Source organism: Mastomys coucha, unplaced genomic scaffold (assembly GCF_008632895.1).
Source record: "Mastomys coucha isolate ucsf_1 unplaced genomic scaffold, UCSF_Mcou_1 pScaffold14, whole genome shotgun sequence".
Lineage (NCBI taxonomy): Eukaryota > Metazoa > Chordata > Mammalia > Rodentia > Muridae > Mastomys > Mastomys coucha.
In genome coordinates this window covers 22,180,729-22,190,459 of record NW_022196896.1, presented here as the reverse complement: position 1 = coordinate 22,190,459, position 9,731 = coordinate 22,180,729, and the positions used below count along the sequence as shown (strand labels likewise).

Genomic DNA, 9,731 nt, shown 5'->3' with positions numbered 1-9,731 from the left:
AAAAAAAAAAAAAAGAAAAAAAAGAAAAAGCCCCCAGGGAAAGGCAACAGACACGCACCTCCCAGAGCTGAATGCAGTTTCCTAGCAAGTGGGGAGGTAAATCCTTTTAAGAAAGAGCAAGTGGACACCTAGGAGCCGCAGATAGTGAGCAATAGTGATCAGAGATCCAGAGACTTAGGCATGCCTCACAGGCAAAACAAAACAAAAACAAAAAAAAAAAAGCCACCACCAGCAACAACAAAAACCTAAGCAGAAAGGGGCAGCTAGCCTCGGCTCCTAGTCAGTACCTGTGAGGAAGAGGATTGGATGTCGTAAAAGGGCAAAGTGCAGCTCCAGCCCAAGCTAGCCAGGGCAGCCTGTTAGACAGCCAAGGGGATGGAATGAAGCTGTAGACACAGGGTTGCCTGAGAAGCCTGCAGATTTTCCGCCAGAGCTGTGGTGAGACTGAAATGCCCCAAATTTCTGAACAGATAAAGTATTAAGTTTGAAAACAATAAAAAAGAGAAGAAACTAGATATAAAAGAAATCATTAGAAGAAATGTTTAGTTTGAAAATAAGAAAGTTAAATCCTTAAGGACAAAGAGATTAAAGGAAAAGTATTTTCTATGTTAAAAATGGAAAAAAAAAAACATGACCCCATCCACCTGGGTCCCATATGAATTTGAATCATTTACCAGCACACAAATAATTGTTTATTTAGTAACAATTACAATCTTATATATCCTTTTTAAGAGTGATCAGAGTAAAGCAGACTTAGCTGAGGACAGGACTGAGAGATGGAATGCTGGATTGGAGGTCAAAGAACAGACGTTAGAGAATTCTTTAAATCAGAATAAAGAATCTTCAGAAGAATCCAATTTGGAATCTACAAGAACAGCAAAAAGGGTAGTCTCAGATGAGAAGAATCCACAAAGACTGGAGGTATTAGAATAAGCAACCCACAGAGATGCGATATATTGAATTAAGAGTAAGATTATGAGAGAATGGCCTAGTTGGTCATCAATGGGAGGAGAGGCCCTTGGTCCTATGAAGGCTCTATACCTCAGTGTAGGTGAATGTCTGGGACAGGAAGCGCGAGAGGGTGGGCTGGTGAGCAGGGGGAGGAAGGAGTGAACACGGGTTTTGTTTTGTTTTGCTTTTTGTCCAGAGGAGAAACCGGGAAAAGAGATAATTTGAAATGTAAATAAAGAAAATATCTAATAAAAAAAAGAGTAAAAGCCGGGCAGTGGTGGCACACGCCTTTAATCCCAGCACTTGGGAGGCAGAGGCAGGTGGATTTCTGAGTTCGAGGCCAGCCTGGTCTACAGAGTAAGTTCCAGGACAGCCAGGGTTATACAGAGAAACCCTGTCTTGAAAAAAAAACAAACAAACAAAACAAACAAAAGACAACAACAAAAAAGGGTAAGATTATGTTTAATGCTACCTCATAACAATGTTAAACAACAAATTGTACGCCTCACTTTGTAGAGTTTGGAGAAATAGGATATGTACACATGTTGATACACCATACTATTGAGACATACTCAGAATTCCAATGGGTTTCTGCCTTAAATTCTGAAAAGGCTGATTCCAAGATTGTGCGTTTATTAGAGATGGTGGTTATCTTGAAAATGCCTTTGCAGATTGAAGTTGATGGTACTTCATATGTATCATCATTAGAATATAACAATTTCTGAGACATTATGGGATAAAACCTGTCACAGATAATTCTTATAGGTCAAGTAATTATAAAAGCCCTAACAGCACTTCCAAGGAAATGCTTCTAGAACTGAAGGGGAAGATGAGATCTCCCAGAGACAGATCAAACAATAGCATATGGAGTTTAAGGTTTTACGCGTTAATGGAACAGATAGCAAAGCTGCTGAGAGGCACTGGATTACAGAAAAACTGCTGAAATACATCAGCGTGCTTATATTAAGGATGTCCTAACCTCAGAACTGAAAGAAGGAAATGGGTTATTTTGGGAGTGAGATTTTTGCCTTTGTTTCAACAAGAGAGTTTGATAAAAATCAAGTTTGACAGGGGGAGACCCCTTGAAAATCCTGGCTGCAGACAGAAATAAATCATGAAGACCAACAGGTGACTTGTATTGCTAATCCCTCTATGTGAGAACAGCTCTGAAACTGGCTGAGACATAAAAATGTCTCCAGTGAGAACTTCATCTATATACAGTCAAAAAATCTTGTTTCATACAAAATTCTCTGGAATTGTGCCTAGATAGATAGATATTTATATTATAAATAATATAGATAGATATTTATATTAGTTTGATTAAACTAACTTATAAAGAAAGACAGATGCCCCATCTACTCTAACAGACAGCAAAGAATCATGCAGAAATGCATATTACTTGTTTGTGAGTTTATATGTTTACACACATCAATGAAGTTTGAATGGCCCTGACAAAATCCACCCTTGGGGGGTGCTGAGAAGGATGCTGAGACACTGAGACACATTTGTTCCAGCATTCTGCATGACCCTACCTCAGACTGCCTCAATGCTTCTTCCCAAAAGCCTACATCCAGGAAATTTCAAAACGGCTAGCTAGATGGTCCAGCATCACAAACTATTCCAGCTGAGACTTCAGGTGAGCCCTAAACTTTCTGGACAGCAAACATTACAGCTAGCTTTTTTAAGAGTAACCAATATCCCAAGTTTGTTTGGACCTGCAAAAAGGAAAAATGATGCCCCCAACAACAGGAAGCAATTGTAAGAGAGTGGCACCCCCATTCACAAGAGCTGGGGTAAATGGTTTCTCGTCATTAAATACATGATGGATATTGTCATCATTTAGCAGAGGATGGCCTTATCTGGAGTCAATGGGAGAGGAGTCCCTTCATCCTGTGAAGGCTTGATGCCCCAGGTAGAAGAATGCTAGGGTAGTGAGGAGGGAGTAGGTAGGGGAATGCCTTCATAGAAGCAGGGTAAGGGGGGAATGGGATAGGGGATTGCAGAGTAGAAGCTGGGAAAGGGGATAACATTTGAAATGTAAATAAATAAAATAACCAATAAAATAAATAAATAAGTAAAATAGATGGGGTTGGTTGTAAGTTGTTATAGCCTTGGGCAGGGAGGAAACAAAGTGAGATTAGATTCAGAGATTTCTTTTTTCTTTCTTTTTCTTCTATCCTTTCTATCCTATCTAGTGAAAAGAGGAGAAGGGATGAAAGAAAAAAAGAGTAAAAATAAGATTAATATAGGAATGATAGGAATAAAGGGCAGAGAATTGAATCTACTCTTAAACTATAGAGCTACCACTAGCCAAAACTCTTACATTGGTATAAATTTTTGCACACTGACACAGTTAAGGTTATATTTTATGTATGTGTATAGGTTTTACTTCTTTTATAAGGTATTAAACCTATAAAATTCATTTTAAACTGCAATATAAAGTTCTAGTCCTTGATAGCTGCTATTACAAACTGTTTAGAATAATTAAGAAATGCAAGTTAGTAGTCAGATAATCAAACTCATGGTCATGTTAGGTTCTAGGCAATTACAGAAAGATGTTTTCACAGTAATAGCTAAAACAGTAATAGCTTAAAACAAGCAACATTTACCTATTCGGGTATACTGTATATAGATGGCCTTCAAAAACTACAGAGATCCACAGGAAATGTCATTTAAGGATGTTTTAGTAACCAAAGGCCTTTTTTTTTTTTTTTTTTGGTCAGTGAAACAGGTCTACTCCTGGAAACACCTAGATTCTACTTCAAAGATGATAATGGGCATCAAAGAACCTTCTTCTGGACTTTGCTTCATGTGTGGCAAGCTAGCCACTGGGCAAGAAACTGCCCTTGCTTCAACTGCTGATGGTATGCTGTTTGAACTGGAAAAAAGAGATGCAGGGAAGTCGACTGCTGAGATTCACCAAGACAGGGTAACAAGTCCTTCATATTTCCTGCTTCACAGAAAAGTCTGTCAGATGTTCTGGGTCATAAGGTCATCGATGATACTCCAAAACAGAAATTTGGACAGACTATCCAGGCAACCAACTTTCTCTGTCATTTCCATAGTTGTGGAAGCTGCTTGCCTGCACTTCTGAAATACTCAGGTAACATGTATTCTCAGTTTCTGATGGGGATGAAGACTAGGTAGATAGTCATAGTCTCACAATTAATATTAGATTGTTTAGGATTTTAGAAAAATGTTTTAAGGTCAAGAAGATATTTTCAAGCTGGTAATGCAAGTTATGATAGAAATTGATTTAGGTATAGAAATTTTAATTCACCATGATAGTATAGATATTAGAATATTTTCTCCAAGGTTGTTAAATACATATGAACTGGACATTACGAATGTAATCTTACCTGACAGTTTTCATTATTGTTATTGTTTATAGTTTACTATTGAAAGAGAAAGATTCTTTTATTAGACTAAAGGTGGGAAATGTAGAGAGAATCTTTTGTGTACTCTATGGAAGCATCACCTGTCAATAAAAAGTTGATTGACTAATGAGCTAAGTAAGGCAGGAAATAGGAGATGGGAGTTCTGGTAAAGAGAGAGGAATTCTGGGACAGAGTCAAGCACAGGAGGAGATTCTCCCAAGACTCTGAGAAGACAAATGCATGAAACTGAGAAGAGGTAACTAGCTGTGTATCATTCATAGAATAGAATAAACAAGTTAATTAAGTTATGAGATAGTCAAGGAACATGCCCAAGCTCATGACCTAAGCATTTATTCATACATAATTAACTCTCAGAGTCATTATTTTCAGAACTGGGGCATAGGTGTAAAAGCCTACAGTTATACAACACTGGTCTTGTATTCCAAATTAACAAGATTCGCAAAAGCCATAAAACCTCCTTCTCCGCATGGAATCCATGTACTTTGGAGCTAGAAGATACATTGCTTTGATCCTTTGATTGATTAGATGAGGAAACCCATCCATAGATTGCTACAATCCACAGAGGATGAGAATCCAAGACCACTAGATTATATATTTGTGTTAGTCATAGTATGTCTCCAAGCATCCTTCACTAACAAGTAATTCTGACTCCCATACACAATCGTCTAATGGCATAATACTTGGAGGGATGTGCAGATGAAGGTTATTGAAATTCTGGCTCTACTTTGTGCTACACATGCTCAATTGAATTATCTAGATATCTCTTGGTAATCAACATGTCATTCTTATTTGAATTATGTAGATATCACTTGAAAATTGACATATCAATGATAAAATTTGGGCTATGCATCCCTCTGGATGAATCTTTCTCCTTTGCATTCCTCTCAGGCATTCTTCATATATAATTGCCAACTTTTGTCATCCATCCTTCCTTCCCAGGAGGGTCCCACCTCTGTGTATTTCTACATTATCCCTGCATAAAACAATCACGTTATGGTTTTTTAGCACCTTTTCCTCTTCAGCTTCAATTAATCCAGCAAACACAGCCAAACAATCCTAAAACACAGCATATACACCAACTTGTAGTTACCTCCACACTAGGCTCAGTTCATTCTTCTTAGTCTATTCTTTGACATGCTTACATAACTTTGCACCACTTATTCATAGTGTCTCCTCCTCCCAAATCTACAAATCAACCTTGTTACTTTACCCCTTGCTCCTTCTGTGCTGTTCTCTGGTCCTAACTTCTCCTCTCTGCTTCCTTAGTCACATATCTGAATTCTACCTATTTTAAGAAAAGGTATCCAGGACACTTTCCAGGACAGACATTATGCAATGATTTTACCATCCACATTGAAACTCTTGCATGATTGATCTCTGACCCTCATGTAATATTATCCTTTATTACTAGGGCCTTTTGCATCTTTAGAGTTTAAACTAAAACCTTAAACCACTGGGTTTAAGCACCAGGACCTTCCTGCTTAAAGTATGTTCTCAAATATTTATGGAGTGACTAAAAATAATTTCTAAAATCTGAGATGTATACTCAAAATGTTAACTCTTCCATACTAGTATTGACTGCACTAGCGTTTGGTATGGTCTGAAGTTAACTACCCCATCTAGGAACCATGAGCATATGCCAAAGGAGATAGGTCTGGTTTCCTGCTATTTTTTTCCTGCTACTAAGAATGTTCATTTATACTCTCAAAATTCTTTCTTTAATGACATTCTTTATGGTTGTTCTGCTTTAAGATATTTTGAACTAGTAAGGGAAAATGGAAACAAACAAACAAACAAACAAACAACAACATCAAAAACTGAGTCAGCCATCTGCTAAGCTAACTAGCCTTCTTTCCACTATATTTCGATCCTGCTCCCCACCAGTCTCTGCTGCTTAGGAATGCCTTTAACTTTCTTGGGGGAGATTCAAAGTTTTCAGTAATGAATCTCTTTGAATGAATTAACTAAAGTTGACTACAATTTCAAGAAACAAATCAAAGGTATAGAATTATGCTTCTATGCCACCCTTTAAGAACTAAAGGGAGAAGTCTCTAGAAGGGAAAGGGATTCAAAGTTCTCAGAAGTGGGAGAGATTGAAGAACAGTGTGTGGATTCACTTATACTGTCATTGTCTTCTGGTATTTTGTGACTAAATTAATATGGAATATGCATTGTCATTTCAATTTTCTGAACAATAAATACTATTTCACAACCATTTAGAATTTGAAGTAAGATGCCTTCTGATAATCTCTCTGTCTAATGGACATTAAATTGACTGACCACTGCACAAATGTATTAAGACCCACATTCACTTTCACACCTGACTAGTTGAAATGATCAGTTTCATAAATGAATGTCATAGGTATCTTAAAAGTAATAACTTTTTATAGCAAAGTAAGATTTTACTCTATAAGTAATGGGTAAAGTTATTAAATGTAATATTATATTATGTCTCATTCCTGGCAGGTTGTCATAAAAAGGAATTAAGGTTAAAAAGTTTCATTTATTTTCATAAAGTAGATGAACATTTTCACTCATTATGCTGAGACCTCCTCACACTAATCTCTTCTGAGAATAGTTTTAACTACATTACATCATTCAATACAGGGATGAGAGTTCATGCTCCAATCCAATCCTTGCCTAAACTCTTCAACTTTAAAGGAATCTGGGGAAATGTTAAGTTCAACTAACAAAACTATTCAAAATGAAAACCCTCATATGAATATTTTGGGCACAGGATCACTCAAGAGTTTGGAAAGAACTTTACAAGAACATTTAAGTTACTTGATCGAATATGGCCCAAGTTTTACTAGTAACTACACGTGATTAATTCTGTTACTGTTTCAAAGATTCCTGCTGAAATAACAATTAAACCGAAAATTCTTATTTCTGAAGGCTAATTCAGATAATTACAACATTTTGAAAAAAAACTGAGTCAATTGTCGAGTGACACTTTTCATCCATTACTTCCAACTGGTCATTTCACTAGTTTTGAAGGCAAGCATGATGCAATATTACATTCACCTGAACAGAAGCCATTTCAATTTGAAATTTTGGGTTTGTTTGATTTTTCTTTTTCTGTTTTCTGTCAGGAATAAAGACTCACTTTTTTCTATTCACTGTCTCTCTCTTGTTGATGCAAACCCTGTTTGAAGCAGAGTGTTTGGTGCAGCCACACACTAGTATATCAAATGGGTTCTCTAATCGTAAGGAAGTGTTTACTATAAAGGACAGCATTCGCAGAGGTTGGTTTCTGAATGGATAATTAAATAATTGAGTTTTTAATAAAAAGAAAAGGAGGCTTCTTGGCAAACAAGAATATTAGCTCAATTATGTGGAAAAGCAGCATAAACTTGGAAGCTATCTGAGAGCAATTGTTTACCATCTTAATCAATGTTCTACTGCTGGGAAGAGATACCATGACAACAGCAACTCTTACAAAGAAAACCATTTAATTGGGGCTGGCTTCCTTTCCATGGGTTTAGTGCATTGTCATCATGGAGAGGGGAATGACAGAAATACAGGGAGTCATGATGCTAAGAAGTAGCTAAGAGTTCTACATTTGGACTGGCAAGCAGCAGGAAGAGGCACACTGGGCCTGGCTTGAGAATTTGAAACTCCAAAGGCTACTCAAGTGACATACTTCCTCCAACAAGGCCTTATCTAATCCCATGAGTCTATACCTCCTCATCTCTGTCACACAGTGCCAGTCCCTAATGACCAAGTATTCAAATATATGAAACTATGTGGGCCACTCCTACTCAAACCATCACATAAACCAACACTATGTAGTAATGTCATTAGCATCGCCAGGTATTTTACACACACTTTCACACTGTAAACAAACAGTGAGGCACTAATAATACATGTTCCGGTTGTCCATTTGGCCAGGTGCATTCAAATGTCACTTTGATTTTTCAAATTTAATCTTAAAAACCCTAAAATTTTGTGTATGATGATTATTTACTTCATAGTAAAGATGATAAACATATACTTTTCACCGTTGAATACTTACTAATAGCATGAGTATGTTTTTTTACATTTTTTTATTTTTTTAATTTTTGCTGTGACAGTTACTGAGACCACACACTAGGCAAGAGCTCTAACATAAATCACCCACCCACTTGCTAACTTTTAATAGGATTAAAATCAATGGTTGTTTCATAACAAAGCAAACTATTTTCTTTTCCACTTTTCTCAAAATTTCTGACCGTCCCATGGCTTTTATCGATCAGCTTATCTGGATGTACAGCTGCATAATGCTTGGCATGATGATGCACTGAGCAGGCTAAAGCAGGAAGACGGCAGGGATTCCATGATCAGCCTGGACCGCGACCGGCAAGTGTAAGACCACCTAGAGCTACTCGCTAACATCTTGTCTCAAACAAACAGTACCACCACCAATAACTCTAGATTTTGAGGGATTTTCCCATTTTGCTCTAAAGATATCATTCCATATTTGCCTTGGTACCTGTTAATAAGAAATCTGTTTTAGTCCACTGTCATTTCTTTGTGATTTTTTTCCTCATTCATAATTAGCTCTTCTCATCTCTCTGGTTATATATAATTTTACCAAAATATGATTGTGTGTGGACTTGTACTTTTTTATTTGACTAGTCACTCATTAAGTACACCATGTCTTGTTTTGCTATTTCAATATTTTCTGCCATCAACCAAAATCAAAGTCTCCAGTTTACTTTTTAATCAGTATATTTTTAACCCGTACTATATTCTTATGCCACTCTGTTATTGTTTCTATAATAGCTTACAGTTACAAATTCTAACAACTCTTCTAACATTTTCATGGAAATTTTATAAATGTCGAATCTTTATTCACCCACTCATTCTTTCCTCTTCATGTTTTGTGGTATCCAACATTAACCTTATATGTGGTAGAGTCCTATAAAATTATCTGATTTATCTGTCATAAACATTCATGTATCTATGTCCACAAAAAAGGATTTTTCCTTCTTTCAAGAGCTAGAGCTGTTCCTCTGTAATAGAATGACTGTTCAGCAGATGGGTTGATATGAGAATGCCCAGCCTACTCTGTGTGACATCATGCCTGGTCAGGAGGTCCTAGGCCTTAGAAGAAGTACAATCCAGCAGAGCCGTCACGCAGAAAGCAGCCAAAAGGTGTGTGTTTGTGTCTCTGCTCCTCACTATACATGTGATATGGAAAGCTACTGAAGTGTCTGTCTTGACGTCCCCCTAAGTGATGGACTGCATCCTGAAGTATAAGACAAATAAGCCCTGTATTTCCGATTTTAATTGTTTTCAGAGCATTTGAGCAGAGAAATGAAAGAATAACAGTGTAGTAAAAACAGCCAGGTGCCAACCTGCACACTGCACAGCTGTGCTCTAAGCTGCAAAATGTGCTTC

General features: G+C 37.1%; 1 protein-coding gene and 1 long non-coding RNA gene across 6 annotated transcripts in view; one reads left to right on the top strand and one right to left on the bottom strand.

Moving 5' to 3' along the window:
- Lrrc69 (leucine rich repeat containing 69) overlaps positions 1 to 9,731 on the bottom strand; it is a 120,005-nt gene that overhangs the window by 32,493 nt on the left and 77,781 nt on the right. The window contains exon 8 of one of the 4 annotated variants that reach the window (XM_031366565.1): positions 787 to 865. The exons of the other annotated variants lie outside the window; for them this stretch is intronic. Coding sequence (XP_031222425.1) covers positions 797 to 865 — 69 coding nt within the window. The 3' untranslated portion in view covers positions 787 to 796. Of the gene's footprint in view, positions 1 to 786; positions 866 to 9,731 lie in introns of those variants that run through there. 4 annotated transcript variants of the gene reach the window in all.
- LOC116088057 lies at positions 768 to 8,854 on the top strand. Of its 2 annotated transcripts, XR_004117751.1 has the most exons (4): positions 768 to 921; positions 2,515 to 2,587; positions 3,675 to 4,054; positions 8,585 to 8,854. It is a non-coding gene; the product is annotated as an uncharacterized LOC116088057 (long non-coding RNA). The 2 variants fall into 2 exon arrangements; XR_004117750.1 differs by lacking the exon at positions 2,515 to 2,587.